The sequence below is a fragment of the Chlorocebus sabaeus genome, chromosome 4 (assembly GCF_047675955.1).
Source record: "Chlorocebus sabaeus isolate Y175 chromosome 4, mChlSab1.0.hap1, whole genome shotgun sequence".
Lineage (NCBI taxonomy): Eukaryota > Metazoa > Chordata > Mammalia > Primates > Cercopithecidae > Chlorocebus > Chlorocebus sabaeus.
The window spans coordinates 21,221,528-21,241,338 of NC_132907.1; the positions used below are offsets into that span (position 1 = coordinate 21,221,528).

The 19,811-nt window shown below is 41.3% G+C and overlaps 2 protein-coding genes across 4 annotated transcripts in view; one reads left to right on the forward strand and one right to left on the reverse strand.

Moving 5' to 3' along the window:
- The window catches only part of POC5 (POC5 centriolar protein), a 38,867-nt gene extending 35,900 nt beyond the window's left edge, over window positions 1–2,967 (forward strand). For both annotated transcript variants that reach the window (XM_007975733.3, XM_007975740.3), the window contains one exon: window positions 6–2,967. In XM_007975733.3, the coding sequence (XP_007973924.3) occupies window positions 6–149 (144 nt within the window). In that variant the 3' untranslated portion in view covers window positions 150–2,967. The remainder of the gene's footprint in view (window positions 1–5) is intronic.
- Window positions 2,776–19,811, reverse strand: part of ANKDD1B (ankyrin repeat and death domain containing 1B) — a 54,795-nt gene continuing 37,759 nt past the window's right edge. For both annotated transcript variants that reach the window (XM_038010491.2, XM_007975654.3), the window contains 6 exons: window positions 18,508–18,606; window positions 15,277–15,375; window positions 11,182–11,277; window positions 7,656–7,857; window positions 5,233–5,364; window positions 2,776–3,643 (listed from right to left, as the gene is read on the reverse strand). In XM_038010491.2, coding sequence (XP_037866419.2) covers window positions 3,582–3,643; window positions 5,233–5,364; window positions 7,656–7,857; window positions 11,182–11,277; window positions 15,277–15,375; window positions 18,508–18,606 — 690 coding nt within the window. In that variant the 3' untranslated portion in view covers window positions 2,776–3,581. The remainder of the gene's footprint in view (window positions 3,644–5,232; window positions 5,365–7,655; window positions 7,858–11,181; window positions 11,278–15,276; window positions 15,376–18,507; window positions 18,607–19,811) is intronic.

Genomic DNA, 19,811 nt, shown 5'->3' on the forward strand with positions numbered 1-19,811 from the left:
TTCAGCAAACCATTCCTCAAGCAACTGCAGCAAAATATCCCCGGACCATTCATCCTGAAAGTAGTACCTCAGCTTCCAGATCACTTGGAACCAGATCAGCTCACACCCCGTCTCTCACAAGCGTTCAGTCCATAAAAGTGGTTGACTAAAGTGAATATGTCCATAGTGGAGTCTTTTAATCCCTCTGGTCTTACCAAGGGTTAGAAGTCTTTTGTTTTTAACTTTTTCATATTGTTAGAATATCATGGATACATCACATTCATCTGTTCAAAATTAACAAGAGACTTTTTCAAACTCTACCATGCTTTGTAACTATATGTAGAAATTATTTTAATGTTATTTTTTATTTAAGCAATTAAGTAAAACTTTTAAATTTAAAAAAAACTGGACTTTATTTTTTTAATATGTTTAGCCTGTTGCTGATTACATCATCAAAGTATATAAATTTATTTTCACTATTTATAAAACACTAAATTATTTCCAATATTACACAGCTGTAATTCACTCAAAGTGTTGAGAGGGAACTTTACTAAAAACAAAGTATTAGAACTAGTAGAAACTAGGATATTTTTATTTTTATTTTAAAAAGTTAAAGACCAAGTGTAATAATGATTTTTTTTTAAATTTTTTTTTATTTTTTTGAGACAGAGTCTTGCTCTGTCGCTCAGGTTGGAGTGCAGTGGTGTGACCTCGGCTCACTGCCTCCTCCTCCCATGTTCAAGCGATTCTCCTGCCCCCGCCTCCCGAGTATCTGGAATTCCAAGTGCCAGCCACCAAGCCTGGCTAATTTTTGTATCTTTTTTAGTAGAGACGAGGTTTCATCATGTTGGCCGGGCTGGTCCCGAATTCCTGACCTCAAGTGATCCGCCCGCCTTAGCCTCCCAAAGTGCTGAGATGACAGGCGTGAGCCACCACTCCCGGCCCCAGGTTTTTTGTGGCTTTAGCGTGTTAGTCTTCATTTTTCCAGGACTCTAACAGTTGAAAATAGATGGAAATGGCAACATCTATGCATCATTTTTTAATGCCAAAAGGGAAAACGTTTGTAATACTAGCACTAGAGTTACAGAAGTGTCAGAAATTTCTTGTGAGAATGATCCTGTTTCTGGTTTTCTTTCTCACCTTATTTGAAACTCTGCAGCACTGAACCTACCCTGTTCTCCCTGAACATCTAAACACTGTTCTGTGGTGGTGTGGCCCTGTGCACCTCAGCAAACCTAGGCCTGGGCAGAAATTTTTCAATGGCTGTCCAGTACAAAGAAACCATCTGGGCAGAACTGATTTTGGTGAACAAGACTTGGCTTCTAATGGTTTTATTGCTGGCTGATTGTGTGGACCAGACAATTTAAATGAATCTCTGGATCCTCATCTGTGAAATAAGCGTAAAATCTACCTACTATTTCACAAGTACTTATGGAATACATAAAAATAAACAGGTTTTAAAGAGTCTGTCTAGGACCTCAATTTCCATATCTTTAACTGAGTGGATGGACTTAATCATCTGAAGCCTCTTCTAATTTGAATATAAGTTCTCTTATACTAATTTTTATTATGGGAAATAGGTTTTCTTGCTGCCTCACATTGTTCACAGGACATCAGAGAATAAGTGTGACATAGGCAAACAGAATCCCATTTTCTAATGGGGCCCACTAAGGCCTTTCTGAATTATTATCAGGCTGTTTCTTAAAGGGTATTAGATATTTACACAACACTTGTTCTGGATTCTGGCCCAGCTACCCTTGTGGTAAACAGCTCCACCCCTCATGAGCTTCAGCAAGCTTTTCATGAACATAAACCACCAGCACCTCATCTCGCGCCCTTTGCGTGTGCTTGCTCTTCCTGGGCTTCCCCGTTCACTCCCAGTTGAGTCAGGAGAGTTCAGGCTCCACTGGGGAGCCCACTCATGCAGCACAGAATTAATACTTGGCATTGTGGTAAACAGACCAATTCTCCCTTCCTCCTCCCCTGTATGAATTGTCCTGAGATGCCTTAGTATATTATGTCTCTCGGAATAGAGTAGCCCAAGATTAAATAATCAACTATACTTGTACCGAGTGATGGCCACTTAGGTAATTCACTTTGTTCTCACTCTCCCTCCTTCCCTGGACAACTCACCTTTTTCCTCCACTCCTGCTTCCCCAGATGCACACTTCTGAAAAAGTTGTTGCACACAAACTTCGGTCTTAGACAAGCTCTACTTTTTGAGGATCTAGACTACAACTAGGAATGGTTTTCAGTATCCAAGCCAAAACAGTATGGACAAACTAAAGTGAATATTATGAATGTTGTGATTAAGAATATTATAAACATCTTTTTAAGCTTTAAGCTCTAGAAATGTATGTTGTCTAAAGCACCAAGCAATTAGTGTTGGCCTAAGTTAACGTAAATTCAACAATTAAACACTTTACACGGTTATAGTATGTATTCATATTTGTTTCTTTTTCATAAAGAGGTTACTCCAATCTGGTGGGGAGCAGTGATAAAGAGAGGTCAGTGGAAACTGGCCATACTGAAGAACAGATGGGACAAGACTTCTCAATACGTTTTTGAAAAACGTTTTGGAATCATATGAATCTATTACCTGTTTTAAACATTCGTAAGATTAAGTGGGCCACTTATAATCAGTATGAGACAAAGACATAAAACTATAAATTCATGATAGAATAACTGGATTGAAATTGCTTATGGTTTTATTATGTGCCTTGTAAATTTACAGTCAGAATCCGAGAATGGAGAGTCTTAAATTCCAATGAATAGGTGCACATAAACCGACACAAATTGATACTCGATTTTACATTTATTTCATAACTCTCAGATTACAAAAATAATGCATGTTCATTGTGAAAAAAATTGAATGTACCCAAAAGTACAAAGAAAATTATCATCAGTAATTACATCACCACAAGATTAAAAAAAAAAAAATTGGTGTACATGCTTCTGGTCTTTCCCAAGTAATATATTACACATTATGTGTGATTTAAAGTCAACAATGACTATAAATTTCCAAACCCAGTTTCTCTTACTGAAAGAGAAATAACAGTTGATTTCCATACTGTGGGCATGAGGCTAGGCATTTCACAGGCATTTTCCCTTCATCTCTACTCCAACCCTGTGGATTAAATAGACATTTGTCCCAGTTTATAGAGAAGGAAACTGAAGATCTAAGAACTTAAACAACATTAACATGCCCAAAGGTTCACATCTAATAAGTGGCAAAACCAAGTTCAAAACTATATTCGTCTATTGTAAAAACCGTTGGTTTTTTACTGTACCATGATGCTGCTCCCATGAATTTTTAGAAAAAAACATGACATACAAAACCCTCCTAGATTATCTTATTACATGTGTTACATCAAATGACAGAAATGGGAAAATTATATATAACTTGCCCTCAGCGAAAAAACTGTATTTGGCTTTTTAGAGGTTGAAAAGTATCATGGTATTACTCTTCTTTCACCTGTTACAGTACCCTGTCACCACCATCATCATAGTTGAAAATCAGTGCTACTGCTAGGAGAAATTTATGGCATTAAAAGAACTGAATGCTGAGTGGAAGATCATGTAAATACAATTTCTTTGGGCATTTATGAAACTACACATTTCTCGGAGTTTAAGTCAGTTTTGCTTTTGAAATGACGAGTCTTTTCTGGAAAAAAATAAGGTAACATTGATTAATACCTAACATTTTTAAAGCACTTATTGTCTACTAGGCACTATTGTTCATTAAATCCCACAACAGCCCTTTGAAGTAAACATTTTTATTTTCTTTCCTAGTTAATAAATGAGAAGGTTGTCACAGGGAGGTCATAGAACTTGCTCAAGATTTACAAGCAGTCAGCTTTGGAGTTCAAGAGTGAGCTCACACAGCCTTGCGTCAGAATACATACCCTTAGTTCAGTGGACTGCATCTGTGTCTTCTCTGAGAGGTCTTATGGAACCTCTTTCATAGGAAGAATACATTTAACCCTTTTCCCTTTTAGAAAAAAAAGTGCAGCTCACTGCCAGCGCTTCTTTAATTTTACATAAACACACTCTTTGAGGCTGAAGCAAATCTGACTGATTTTCAATGTGAAAAACAAATACAAAAACTGTTCTTGGAGTTATTTCTAAACAGAACTAACATCAGAATAGTCTGAATCATCCGAATCGTCAATTTCCGAAAAATCGGATTCACTGAATGAATCTTTGGCCAACAATTGAGAACGACATCAACATCACATGTAGGAATGCTACATTTTCTAGGACTTGACATTTTCAACCATCAAGAATTTCCATATTTTGTAAATGGAAATATCACTACTAAAAACAGAATGCTATAAGTAGAATGATGTATTTTGTTTCCAAAGTCGATATACTAGAGCAATGCAAAAATAATAATAAAAGCAAGATAATTCATGGCAAAGTTTTCTCAGGGTAAATGCTGCAAGCACCGCTGGCGAATATTCTCGGGGCCAACGGGAACAGGGTTAAAGTTGAGGGAACAACTCCAATATTATGAGATCGTGTGATGGAAGGTAGGTATCCACACACTGTTCCTTGTACCTACTACTGCTGGAAACTATTGGATCAGTCGGTGTTCACTCATTTATCTTCTTGCTCCAGGTAAAACTGCTTCAGTGAAAATAATGGCAGATGTTCCTGTTTTTTGCTTGAATGCTTGTTATTATATGAGAGTTATAACCTCCTAATTTACTGATAAGCTCTTAAAGGATCTTTCCTGACAATATGGTCAGTGATTTCCGCCGAGTGATTTTTAGCAATAACCACAGGTGGCAAAGTAATAGCCTGTCTGCTCTTTTTGTTCCACCTAGAGATAACATTTTCAAATACACTAACCTGCAGTTTCCCCCCTGGGGTAAAATGGCATTTTGAGCAAGACAACTCTTAGTTGTGGAGAACAATCTTGTAACTGTATGGGATGGTTTAGCACTTCTTCCCCGCCCCACCCGCCCCCACCACACATATGCATAAACAGAAACACTCCCACACTTTTTCAAATGCTGAGTAGGGGGATGACACAGAACTGCCCGGCTAACGAGTAACCAGTATTGACTGGGTCATTCCCCAAAGGAGAAGCTGCTGACGGCTTACAAGCCCCTTCCATAGTTCCATACTCCGTGTGAGCCACAGCTAACACCACCCTGGGACTGCAGCTGGTCAGGATGGTGTTTCTGTAGACTGCTTTCTGACATTTTAAGGGAGAAAGAATTTCTGTTTGTTGAAATCGTCACCTACCAGCTAGTTTTGGGAAACCTGCGTGTACCAGCTCTTCATACAGGTGCTTGGCCGGATCAGCCTGAGTCATCAGGGTCCCATGTAGCCAGATAAGCAGAGCCCTGTGGCCATGTTCACGGAAGCTGTCATTTCCTGTGCCAAGCACAAGAGGTCCGAGGTAAAACACCACGAGCTGCTATCTCTTTCCATTGTGATCTCGGTTCCAACTAAACTTTCTGAATAACTGTGGTCGCACATGTCTGTTCCTCTTCGAAAAAAGCCCTTCCAGTTGCCCTCGCTGTGCTGCTTTATGATGACCAGTGTTTGCATTCCCTCCAACTCTTGGCTCGCACCTACTGTGCTTGGCACACACCCAAAGGAATGTACAAGAGAGAGGACAGCTGTGGTGCCTGCCCAGTGGTAACAATTTTAATGAGATGTGCAACTTCTCATAGACCAATGCTCCTCAAACTCCCAGTGCTTATTTCACCTGGGTATCTTACTAAAATGCACGTTCGGATTCAGTAGGTCTGGGGTAAGAATCCATGCACCTAACAAACTCCCGGGTGCTGCTGCCACTGCTGCTCCATATTCCCCACTCTGAGCAGCAAGCACGCACCATTCATTCTGCCACTCCAGTTTCAAGAAAGCTACTCTGAGGGAAGTTTGCATCCCTGGGCCAGGATTACGCATTTGACAAGTACTCACTGGATATCTCAGCCTGGACAGGTGTTGGGGGAAGTCCTGGGATAGGGAGCCACAAAGCCACTGTGGTTCCCAACAGGACGTCACTACAGGCTCCTTGCTCTGAGAAACAGTGTGCAGGAGCAGACATGCTGTGCAAAGGAAGGGCCTGAGCTCTGCAGGGGTGAGGGAGAAGTTCACTGGACAGACTGTTACAGAGAGGCAGGCTTTTCAGGGAGAGGGAACTGCATGCTTACAGAATGTACTCCTGGACAAGTCCTCTGTTCCTTTCCTAATCTTGCTCTTGACAAACTAATTTGTCTAAAATACCATCATGAGTCTTGTTACTCCTCTGCTCAAAAGCCCACAAACTCCCCATTGCCGATAACCTTACCCTGGATATAAGGGTACATTACAATAGAATGTACCCTGGACATTTACAATATAATTGAATTGTAAATGTCATTGTTATTGTGCCAACTAGATTATAAACTCCATCAAACATGCATGGCTTAGAGAGCTGATGTATCTGTCCCTCATCCAGCAGAGAAACACTCCAGGCCCTCCATAAAGGTTCCATCGAAACACTTTAAAATCTCCCTTGTCCTACTGGCAAGTACTCGGAAGATAACACTGTATTTTCCAGTCATCTCTTTAAGTCAAGATAGAGTTCCAGGAAGCAACTCAATTTTCCTAAAGACTTCACACAACACTATAAGCCTAACTAATGACAAAAAAGAAATCTCAACAATAAAAAAATGTTTCTAGTTAGAAACTAGTATTTAATGTTTTCAATATATTATCATCTATTTTTCACATGAAAATGAATCCTAAGAATGTGCAATACGAAGTCTCATATACTTGTATGTGGCATAAATAGTGTGTGCTCACAGGCTGTGCTTCTGCTATCCCCAGTTCCTAGCAATCCCTGGTACAAATCGACCCCTGAGCAAGGACACCTTCTCGTCTTAGGATGTCCATGAGAGGGCTGTGCTCTGAATAAAACACTTTGCCAAGAAACGTGTTTGCTTCATTGTTTTCAAAGCGAATTAGTTGATGAATGCCAAGTAAACTTTCTATGTTTCCTAGGTTTTTGTCTAACTACAAAAAAGCAAAATTAAGGAATCTAGCTGACCTGACCCCACTAATTCTGACAGTTTGAGTCCGCCTGAAATGATTCCATTGCGTGGAATCATCTAGCCAAGAAAGCCCTCTGAGTCTCTATTCCCCGCGTCTCGCATGGGACAGCCAAGTCTCCCCTAAGGCAGCGTCCTACGAGAACCCTTTCTCCCCCACCCACCTGGTTTAAGGAATTCCTCTTTCTGGAGCGCGGATTTAAACAGTGAGTCTATTGATTACAGAATAAACCCATTCACCCCAGGACAGTCTCAAGGAACATAGAAATCAGACTGGCTTCCCACTGACACACCAACTGTTAAATCCTTGCTTCCTTAAGTGACTGTCCATTTGGGAACCTTAATTTCTCTCTAAGCTAAATGCCACATGTTTGATATGGCTCAATAAATATAATCATCCCTTGCAAACTTCAGTTTACTGCAGACCATGCGCATTCACTTTCTGCAAATCTTAACACCCAAATCACTGGTATGGATTTAAGCTAGCTGCCCCTATTCCTGGGCCCCTCGAAGACTGCGGCTTATTGTGAGTGCCACGCACTTCCTTGGAAGACCCCACACCAGGAGGCACTGCTGTTCCTAACAGTGACTTCCTCCTGCCCACATCACCTAGTCCGTACTCACCTGACCACTGTGCCTCAATGGCTCTAATCTGGTCATCTGTAAAGTTCCACGAACGGGCCAGCCTCTGCCACTCATTGGCCTTCAGCTGATGGTAAGCCAGGCCCCAGAGGAGCGTGCGAATGTGTCTGGTCTCCAGACTGTGGTCTTGCTTGAATGTCAGAGGAAAGCCTGTTGATGGGTCCCCGACGCTCTCATGATGCTCCTAAAGTGAAAATAATTTATCAGAAGATTTCAGACATGTTCTACTTATTACCTTATTTCAGAGTATATATGTTTTTCATACATAACTAGTAAGGTGGTCACTGAGACTATGTTTTCAATGCCATCTGTCACTGGATCATTTTTTTTTTTTTTTTTTGACATCCAAAATGGAAACAAATGCTTGAAATTAAAAGCTTGGGTACCGTCTGTCTGACACAGGAAATGTGAGGGATTTTGCCTATTGTGTCCCGTGCTGCTTAGAACAGAGAATGAGAACAGAGAGGCTGTCTTGGGAAAGGATGTGTCACAACAACAAAACCATCTTTAATGGCCTTTGTTTGAACCCACACCCCCTTTTCTTCTTTTGGGTATTTGATGTTCTCATATCGAAGCTTCGGTGAGCCCAGATTGGCTGTATCCTTAATAAGACCCTATAGATGGTCCCTCATTCATCCTGCTCTCTGGTGAGCATGAGGAGAGCAAACTAGGAGCCTAGCTCAGGGTGGGGCTTGGGGAAGAGGTGACCCAGGGGGTGGAGAGGACAGGAGTGGACGTCATTTAAAGTCACTGCAGCCAGACTCAGCCCAACAGCGCTATGCCTAGATTGGCAAGGTTCCTTTTGTCCCTTCAGCAGAATCCACCAGAGTCCTGCAGAATCAAACCACGAACACTGGAGAAAATCACTAAGTGAAAGCAGGCATCGCCGCTTCCTAGAACTGCATGTTTTGCTTATGCCAGTAGGTCTCCAGGTTATCCTCCTGCAGAAGGTTGCAGATCAGTTAAGGACGCGCAGGACACGCGGCCCACCAAGAAGTCTGGGACTTCCTACTTACCTCTCCTTTTTCATGTATAGTGACTTCTATTTTTGTCTTTCACTTAAATAGAGGTGTATCTTAATGAAAATGTTCTTAACAACAAGATGGGAATCAAGGCTGGGGCAGGAAATGAACCAAAAGTGTCTAGGACCCTGGGTTTCAACACTGATGAGAAGAACTTGATGGGCCCCCACCATGGATCCTTCACAGCATCAGCAACCTCCTCCAGGAAGCTCGACAAGGGAAGCGCAATAAGCTCCTCCTGGGAAGCTTGGCCAAGAAGGGCAAAACCTTCCTCTAGTATCTGAACTTTGTGTACAGAAGTTGGAAGAGGAATGGGAGGTGTGAACTACCCATAATTGTTTTAGAGACTGTAAAAAGCAGGGTCTTCTCCAACCCAACCTCAGCTTTACTTCCACAGTGGCTAGCTCCCAGGAATTCCAAAAGAAGTAAGGTTGAGGATAGGGAGATCCAACAAACTTGGGAGCTGCAGGCCACTTCACTTTGTCCTTCTCTCCTCATTCCATCTCCTGAAACAATGATGAATCCAACAAGAACAAAAGCCTAAACGTCACAAGGGAAAGGGAAGAACACAAAATGCTTCTGCATTTATCTTTGCGCGATAACATTTTTAGTTCTTTAAGAAACTTACATGGTTTGTGCATTTCAGGATTGGATTGTGTGGTCCCTTAGGCTTCCACTGAAAAGGGCAGGAGATTTGGAAAGTCTAGGTCTTTTTCAGCAGCCAATGAAAGCATTAAATAGCTTGCCTGCCAAAGCACTGAACTATTTGCAGGAATAACATGAGCCAGAACTGGTGGAAATTAAAATAACATAAGTCAGGTTTTAGGAAGCTCCCATTTGCCTCTGAACCACTGAATTCAATGATGGATGATTGGGTGGTTAGGTTAAAGGATAAATGAATATAAGAGAGGAATTTAAATCATATCTTTAATCCTTTTACTAGGAACCATTTTATATTAGGCAAGGATATAAACTTGTTCAATGAACAAAGATAATTTAAAATAATAAATGCATTTGGTTAAAAAAATGTTTAAAGATACATCTTAAAAAACAAGTATTTCTCCCACTCCAAACCCCAGGATCCCAATTGTCACCAGAGTTAACAACTCTTACCATTTCTGGGGGTCTCCTTTAGCTATACTCATGTATTATATATGGTTTTCAAAGTATACCTACCTCTTATGTCTTAAAGAGTCATTAGGAAAGAGGGCGTATTCATTTGGTGGGAAAGTAATTTATTCTCATCTACCCAAAATAATTTTTAAAAAGCTATCAGGAATTAAAAATAGAACCAATGAATATTTCTATTTCCAAAGAAAATGTGAAAGCAAGTTAAAGAGAAAGAGAAAAGATGAAACTTGGTAAAGTTGTCTTCAATAAAATACAATGGTAATTTAAGAAATTGAGCCTGAGGATATAGGAAAAGAGGAAGAGGTAAAGGGAGGAGATGGAAGAACGTAGAATATGATGAATGGGAGAGAAGAAACAGAGAGTTCCAATTGTTAAAATTTTTAAAAAAAAGTTTTACAAGCAAAGCACCTTTTGTTTTGTTTTGTTTTACAGGCAAGAAAAGTTGCAAGGAGGATGGTGTGACCTTTAAAAGAATCCATATATATCAAGACTACCAAGCTAATTAAACAGGACTGTGAGAGAGAAGGAGATGAGTAAATGCTTTTTGCTTTAAGGATTTAAGGGAAATTTCCCAGGACTGGCCAGGTGGACAGCAATCCACATTCGTAGAAATTCAGGATGGGCCTCAAGTGATTAGGGCCTGAATTCTGGAGCTAACACATTGGGCCAGGGGTAGCCATGCAGCCTAGAATGGAAACAACACATCACTAGAATGGAAACCACACATCACTGTAAGTCAAGAATGGTGCCTGGCAGTGCCATTCTTGCCTGAGGGCATAGAGTTGAATCTTGCAGGGGAGGGCAGTCTATTGAGAAGCTGCATGGGTAGCAGATATCAGAGGAAATAAAAATAAAAGAACAGCAAAAAGAATGACTTACAGACAAGTTTTTTTGCGTTCTTAGATGAATAAGGTTTTCGTGACTCTCACAGAATACTTGAGTGCCCGAAAGCACGCACAGGGGTGTGTTGAAAACTGCCGAGCCACAGAAAGGAGTTTTTTAAACCACTCATTCGTGCTTCTGGGAATAGCTCATGGCCAGACTGTGTGGACAGAGGGCACAACCAGGGCGTCACCCATCGGGGCTCACACGCTAGGTCCATTAGAGCCAGCCTGGACAATGCCCCTTGGCCCTAGTGAACTCTACGCACTCAGTTCTGACGTCTGATGTCAGCAAAGGAAGAGGCAGATGTTCATTCCGTGAATGGGGCAGAACAAGACAGAAGGGAGAGTTATAATTGTACTGACCAGGACCCTGCTCATTAGAGCAAAGAATGGCACAGACCCTGCACTGCCCCTCAAGAAGAAGGGTGTTGCCAGGAGAGCCCCTGCTGTGCTGGGATCGGCCTTCCTTACCTCTCTCCAGGCGTAGTATCTCTCTGCTTTAATGAGCATGTCCACCACAAGGCTATGGTTGCTCCTGGAGGCCACAGCCAGGGCAGTCTTTCCTTGCTAAAATTAAAAAAGAAAAAAAATTCAGGTGGTATGTCCTAGTGATTAGGAGCTCTAGTTTTGGAACAAAGGGGCCTGGGTTCAAATCTTTATTCTACCAGCCCATGCTGGGTAAATTTAGGCCAGTCCTTTGCTTCTTTGGGTCTTTATAACTACCCCATAGTGGAGTGGTCAGGGGTAAATGTGATAATGCATATAAAGCCTTTAGAACATGTGCTACCCTGAACATTTCCTAGCCTCGTTTGCAGTTAGATATGTGACCTAAGTTCTGGCCAACAGTCTTTAGATAGAAGTGGGACATGCAACTTTTGGGAAGTATCTTTAAACAGAAGAGGGATGAACGGCATTTTCCTTCTTCTCTTCTCCCTCCTGAGTGGAATGCTGACATGAGGGCAGGAGCCTGAACAGCCACTTTAGACCAGGAAGTAGAAGTCACGTTTTGAGGAGCATTCAGTAATAAGACAGAAAATGGCTGGATCTTATTAAGAATAATATCAATAATGGCAATGCTGGTAATTCATAGGTCAATGGACCCCTATCTAAAATTTTTTCTATTACATCATACTGCCTCCAACCAAACGTGAGAGGTTTGAATCTTAAAAATGGAATGATCAACAAGCGCTGTTCTGGACATAATTTTGAGAATGAACTGCCTGGAGCCCACATGGTATTTTCGACAAATTACAAAAAGGTACACTTTTCTCAAGATGGACAGAGCTCAAAGCCAGGGCATAGAGATTTGCAAGCAGAATCCTCTGGATTTCATAGAGTGCACTACTTCTACATCTAAACATTTTACCCTGAGCAAAGGATGCTCGTTCTCATTTGCTTTTCAAATGCCCCATGAAGAATTTGCTCAGAAAACAATGAAAATTAATAGTCAGAAAAGACCCAAGAAGAAGTTCCAATCTCAGGAACCCTTATGGATCCAGAAATATATCCCAAGTATTATCTTACATGGTTAGATGTTCGCAACGAGTACAATTCCCACCAATATAAATGATTTGGTTCATAGTCTAGGCGCTAAGACCCAGGCGAGCAGGAAAATTAGGGCTGAAAGTAATCAGCCTCTAATCAAAAGAGAAAGTAATGAAATTAGGAAGAACTGCATTTTGCAGGCATTTAGCAAGCCTCTAATTGTATGCTGTCTACATTCTGGCTTGTAAAGCCATTTGAATCACCATAATTAGCCTGCTTTGAGAAGGCAGCATTCTGAGAGCCAGAGTTTCCAAGTTCATAGGAAAATTTTCCTAGGGAATATATGCTGGAGTGAAAATCCAAACACTTCTGCCCTTAGGGGTTGGGAGGTAGCATGGATAGAAAGTTCTCTGAGAGCTTTTTGACACCTCAGGCCAAGAGGACAAGCAGAGAACAAGCTGCTGGGAAAGTCAAATTTATACCAAACTTTGGTTCCTTATTTCCTAACCAGACCCTAACATGGTCCTAGAAACACTTTTCTTTGGCAAAAATGAAAATAAAAATAAATTGTGGGAGCCAATAGAAAAGATATTTTTTTATTCATTAATTAACTACGTATTGGGTGCCAACTATGTGCCAGACCTTGAAAAGAAAGGAGAAGAAGGGAAATCTGAGAAAATCAAATTATGAGGCCCAGTAAACTGTGAGTTCTTGTTTTGAAAACAAAGTCAAATGGTAGCATTGACTGTTTACTGGAATATCTCGTCCACTAAGCACCAGGGACCCCAACGTAAATCCCTGCCCAATGGTATAGATTTTGTACCCACAGGATGGCTTTGGGTGTATTAAGTATTAATGAAAAACTAAAATAAATTACAAAACAACAGCATTAGAAAATATTACTGCTAAATGTTAAACCAAGTTAACCAGGTACAACTGGTGAAAGTGGTGGAATTCCACACAAGTGATAACATTATGGGTTTGTGTTTTCCTTCCTTAAGCTTTTCTATGTGTTCTAATTGTCCACAGTGGGCTTGTGTTACTTTTTTTTTTTTTTGAGGCGGAGTTTTGCTCTTTTGCCCAGACTGGAGGGCATTGGCATGATCTCGGCTCACTGCAACCTCTGCCTTCCGGTTTCAGGTGATTCTTCTGTCTCAGCCCCCCGTGTAGCTGTGATTACAGGCGCCCAACACCATGCCTGGCTGATTTTTGTATTTTTAGTAGAGATGCGATTTCACCATGTTGGTCAGACCAGTCTCAAACTCCTGACCTCGTGACGTGCCCGCCTTGGCCTCCCAAACTGCTGGGATTACAGGAGTGAGCCACTGCGCCCAGCCGGCCTGTGTTACTTTTATGATCAGAAAAAAAAAAAAATCTAATTTTAGAAACTGACACACAGAGAAAAGTAATATAACATATAACTACTTTAGATCTTACACATGTAAAATGGATGATTCTGAACTAGAGTAGGGTGGATTCAGGCTTGCACTGTGAGTTAGGGAGGTGCTGGCTATTGAACTATGTGGGTAAAAATGAGGAAGGGAAAACTGCAAGTTTCGGAAGCAGTCATCTTTGCTGACAGTTGTAGCAAAGCACCAGATGGCAGAGCAGCTACTACTTGGGTTTGAAGCCAGCTCTGCCTCTTACTATGTGTTGACCCAATGCCATCAGAATCTCTCCAATCTACTCTTGAAAACTGGAGTAATTTTGTCCACCTCACTGAGATGTGAGGATTGAAGTAATATGGCATGCATGAGTACCTGACACGGCTGTATCCAGGGGCCTCCTGTATAACTTTCAGTAAAGCTGAAACCTAACACAGCTCTCTGACAACCCTCCGGAGGCTTAGCCTGCACTGTTGCACCACTTGAAAGAAACAAAATTGTCCTTCTTTAAAAACAAGTGTACACAATAGCCAAAAGGTGGACACAACCCAAATGTCCATCAATGGATGAATGAATAAACAAAATGTGGTAGAGACATACAATGAAATGTTACTTAGCCTTAAAAAGAAATGAAATTCTGATACATGCTACAACATAGATAAACCTTGAAGACATTACACTAAGTCAACTAAGCCAATCACAAAAAGGCAAATACCATGTGATTCCACTCATATGAGATGCTTAGAGTGGTCAAATTCATAGAAACAGAAAGCAGAATGCTGGTTCCCAGGGGCTGGGAGAAGGAAGAAATGGCGAGTTATTGAACAAGTATAAAGTTTCACTTTTGCAAGATGAAAAGTTTTGGAGCCCAGTTGCATAACAATGTGAACATACTTAACCATACTGAACTATATACTTAAAAATGGTTAAGACAGTGTTTATGTATGTGTATTTTACCACAAAATCTTAATTAAAAAAAAAATTTAGACATATGTAAAGTCTTTCATTGCAACTCTGTTTATAAGAGCAAAACCTTAGGAACAACTTAAATGTCAGTCAATTGAGGACTAGTTGAACAAGTTGTGATATGTCTGTACCATGCTATACAATGCAGCTCAAAAAAAAAAAAAAATGAAGGAACTCTCCATGTACTAATATGCAAATATCTCCACTTAATAATGCTAAAAAAGCTAAATGCAGAACAGTATACTAGTTATAGGTAAGCCATCAGTGTCTAAAAAGGATGGAGGAAGGGAATAAGAGTACAATGTGTTTATGTTTGCTTGCATGTGCGTAAAAAACTCTGGAAGGAACAGAAATAATTTATAATAATGGATACATATAGGCAGGGTGGTATGGTAACCAGACAAGTAGGAACAGGGGTGGGTGGGAAATTTTTACTGTTAAACCCTTACTAGTTATATTCTTTTATTTTTGGACCATATGAATCTATAATCTTTTCAAAAATTTAATAAAGAATTTGAATTTAAAAACACACATTTGTCATTCAAAGTAAAAATTCTTACTGACATAGCTCAACCAAAACTGGGATATTTTACTGACTATGAAGATACACGGTTTCTCCAGTTTGTGCCCATTTCACAAAAGATATTCCAATGCCTCTGCTCAAGGCTGAGAGCCAACAGGAAGGTCTTAGCAACCATCTCAGCTGAATGGATTAAGTCCATGCACTTACCTTGTCAACAGCCTTCAAGTCACAGCCTGCCTTCAGCAGGGTTTCCACCAGTTCCACATTTCCACAATCAGCAGCTACATGCAGAGGGGTTTGTTGCTTCTGCCATGAAATTAAGGAGGGGAACAAACTTGGACGGTGAAAAGACAAACGGAAAGTATAGCCATCCTGTTTAGGCTCAAGGGAAAACACAGGTCGTACATTCTTTAATGGATACTGGGGCATTCATTGCAGTATTATTTTCAATAGTGAAAAACTGAAAGGAAATTACATGTTTAACAAGGAGACTCACTAGATAAATTATGATACATCTGTATATTGGAATAGGCAACCATTAAAAATTACTTTTTTAAAAATGATTTCAATATTAGGTACCTAAAGTAGTCAAATGTATAGAGACAGAAAGTAGAATGGTGGTTCCCAGGAGCTGGATGAGGAGGGAAGTCACTGTTTAATAGATATAAAATTTCAGTTTGAGAAGATGAAAAATGTTCTGGAGATGGACGGTGGTGATATTATACCAAATGAATGTAATTAATGCTGCTGAACTGTACACTTAAGACGGTTAAAATGGTGGATTTTGTTATGCGTATTTTACTACAATAAAAATGATTTCAAAGATTTTTTGAAAATAAAAAATGCTTTTGATATAATGTTTGAAACTTCAGGAAATGATACTATCTAGTTGAGCTTGATTTAATTAAAACTACATATAGAGAAAGAGAAGAAAATACAGTACAGAAAAATGCTAATGCTAAGGTCTAGATGAAGGGATTAGAGTTTATTTTATTGCCTTCCGAATGCATTTCTCTGTTCTCTAAATTTTCTACATTATAATGTATAAAGGAGTTCAAGACTTCTAATTTCCTTCTGGAGTAATCATTTTCCTATTAAGATGATAAGAGTTTCAAAAGAAATATCCGAAATCCCAAGAAAATCACCCATCTTAACCTCTCACCAAAAGGAATGCAGTTGTGAAGAGATTTCTAAAATATTAGGGCAGAGAGGAGCCTTAGATGTGATCAGCCCAACTCCTTAACCAGAAAAGGGAAGCAGCTTCCCAGGGTCACAGAGCTGGGCAATAGCACGTGGCCCACTACTCCTCCCACCAGAGCACAGGGCCAGTATGCTGGGGATATTACCAAAAAACATTTATTTATTTATATTTTTATTTTTTTCTGAGAGACAGTTGCTTACTCTGTCATTTAGACTGGAGTACAGTAGCATGATAGTAGCTCACTGTGACTTGGAACTCCTGGGCTCAAGCAATCCTCCCTTCTCAGTTTCCTGAGTAGTTGAGACTACAGGCCTACAGGCTCTACTAATTTTTTTTTTTTTTTTTTTTTTTTGTAGAGATGAGGTCTCACTATGTTGCCCAGGTTGGTTTCAAACCTGGCCTCAGGTGATCCTCCTATCTTGGCCATCCAAAGTGTTGGGATTACAGGTGTGACCCAAAACACCTGGCCTCCAAAAAGCCTTTTTTTTTTTTTTTCTTGAGATGGAGTCTCACTCTGTCGCCCAGGCTGGAGTGCAGTGGTGCAATCTCAGCTCACTGCAACCTCCACCTCCTGGGTTCAAGCGATTCTTCTGCCTCAGTCTCCCAAGTAGCTGGGATTACAGGCACCCAGCTAATTTTTTGTATTTTTAGTAGAGACAGGGTTTCACTATGTTGGCCGGGCTTGTCTCAAACTCCTGACCTCGTGATCCACCCACCTCAGCCTCGCGAAGTGCTGGGATTACAGGCATGAGCCACCGCAGCTGACCCCAAAAAGCATTTCTTAAAGACTCACCTTCAAATGTCAGTGTGTCTAGGTGTTTGTCATTGAAGACATTACACTTATACTGACATGCCTACCAAAGATCTGTGCTGACATGGAACAAAGGTGAAAATGGAATGTATCAAATCCAAAAGTCTGGAAGGCAGGAAATGCACTAAAACATTAACAAGAGTTATCTTTCTTTGCTGGGTACTTCAAACACATTAAGTCTTTTTAGCTTTTTAAAAAATTTTACATACATATTTTACATTTAAAATATAAAATTTCCTATTTTTTATGCGTGCTCTTGGTCTAATAAAAAATTAAAGTGATGAAGTCTGGTTCTGTAAAAGGATAGCAAGCCTAACAAACACTCCTTCTTCCCTAGAGTACATCTAGCCAGTTCTGTCAAAACCAGTATCACATGTGAGCACAAGGCTCTGTGTATTTAGCAAAGATTTTGCCCATTGGGAAAGATTTTAGATATTAACATAGTTGAATACATAAGCATATTTAATAACAAGAGGAGATTGTTTTTTTCCCCAAAAAAACTTTTGGGATAGGTAAAGGCAAAGGAGGAGGCTAGGTTCCCTGGAGGAGAGAAGGGACAGAAGTACAGGTAAATCTTCATTCAGCTCAGAGCAAAATTTAGCTCATAGGTGGGAATGGGAGGAGACTGCAGAGATCGGAGTCAATGCTCTGGTTTCACAGCGCATTAGGACAGGCAGGCATGCCCACTGCACCGTGGCTCCTCCCTACGCCGGAGGGGCGCCGCACAGGCTTCTCTGGGAAGAGGCAGCCGGAAGGTCTCATCTGGCCTCAGGACCCTGGAAAGGCTCCTCTTCCACTCCCCTACATATCCTGGAAGAGGGCAGGCCAGCCCCAGAAGAGCCCCAGAGAGCAGGCTCATCAGTGCCCACCCCCATTCTCTTCATCATTCCGCTGCGGCATTCCCATTTCCAGCCAGTGATGGATTGCTTTAATGAGTCATTTGATTCTGCTTCAGTTGACTGAACTTGGGGTGATTTTTCTTTTATTCCAAGAGGTCTCTTTTGCCTTTAGGCAAAGAGAAGACACATTTACTGTCTTTAATATAGAAACAAAGCTTCCTTCTTGTGGGGGAAAGGCTCCCTGCCAATTACAATATTTCACTCTGGGGGAGTGGCTTTTGATTTAAAGAGCCTCTGGCCACTTAGCTCTGAGCTACTGTTTTTCTATCAAAAGTGCTGGGCCTGTTAAACATGTAAGATTTAATCATGCACTGGCTGAACTCCAGTTGTGTGGCTGAGAAAGACAAAAGTATGTGTGTGGTCATGGGGATGGAGTAAGAGTTACACAAGGAAAAGGATAAAACGGATGCACATGTTCCTCCCAGGAATTTTTAGGTACCTCGAACTTGATCAAAACTCCCCCTAAACACCCACTGTGTTGAAATATAAGAAAAGAGACCCTCCAGGCTCTGATTTTCTTGGCTTACCTGATTTAATATGTTAATATCATGCTGTGCACTTAATAAGCTGTTTACAACCGTGATGTGGTTGTTGATAACAGCTAAATGAAGAGGAGACTCCTTAGGCTGCAGAGATAAATAAAAATTTCAAATCCAAAAGGTTCTGGTTTCATCATTCAAATCAAAAAGCAACTCATTTCAGCAGCTATTTCCTGATGATCTCCCAAGTACTTAAACTACCCATCCCAGTGGTGACCCTTAGTAAGTATTCAGCATTTGTGGTCATCCCAAGGCTTTGAAGCAAACTCGCTCTCCGGCAATCAGCTCACCCCCTTTGTTCTTTCTGGAGCAACATACTAAGCACCTACGATGGGCCAAGCTCTTTTCAGGTTTCCAGGGATTTAGCATGAACAAAGCTCATTCTCAGGAATCTTTCAATCTAGTTGGGTAAGCAAATATTAACTTTTTTTAAGTCACACAAATACGGTATACAATTAAGTGCTTTAGAAGTAGAAGAGCCAGTGTGGGGATAGGGGGAAGGCTGACCTTTCGGGAGGCCAGAAAAGACTTTTCTGAAGAACTGACATTTAAGCTCAAATATGAAGGAGAAGTAAGTGTTAAATAGGCCAAACCGCAGGACTTCTCAGAGCCTTCAAAGAGCTAAAGGGCAATGAGAGTAGCCACAAGGGCAAAATCATTGCACAGTTGGCATTTCCTGAATTGATTTGTTCTGGAGCCCTGACTCCTTAATGTGTCCTATAGGACTGGAGTCCCCCTTACTCAGGGGCACCATCCTCGTGCTCAGCTCTCCCTGCATAGAGTCCAGCCACAGGATGTTCACCAAGCCCTCTGCAGCCTACTCTCCTGTTCTCCTTTGTGGCTAAAACACCTACACCTGTCTTCCCAGCCACAGCCCTTCATGGAGCCCCCACCCCCTCTCACCCACCCCCATCACTGGCTTCCTACCCGGCCCTGCTAGGTCGCAGTGCCTATGTCTACCCCCAACACTTTGCCTCCAGGCTCCCATGCTGCTGCAGTCCCACCAGCTGCCACTGGCCTGTGCAGACATGAGAGGAGACATGCCTCCAGGAGTAGAGTCAGCTGAGAGTGGGGAAAAGGGAGGGAAGAAGCAATGAAGGGAAGTGAGGGCAGAAGCAATTAAGGCATGAGAGAGAGGGAAGTGAGCGGCATCCAGCATGATGAGGGAGGGAGGACACCAGGGGGAGGTGGACAGGGGTGTGACAGCAAGGGCTGAAGATCCAGTGACACCGTGCAGATCAGGAGCCGAGCTGAGTGTGGAGCGAGTGGCGAGAGAGAACAAGCGCCTACGA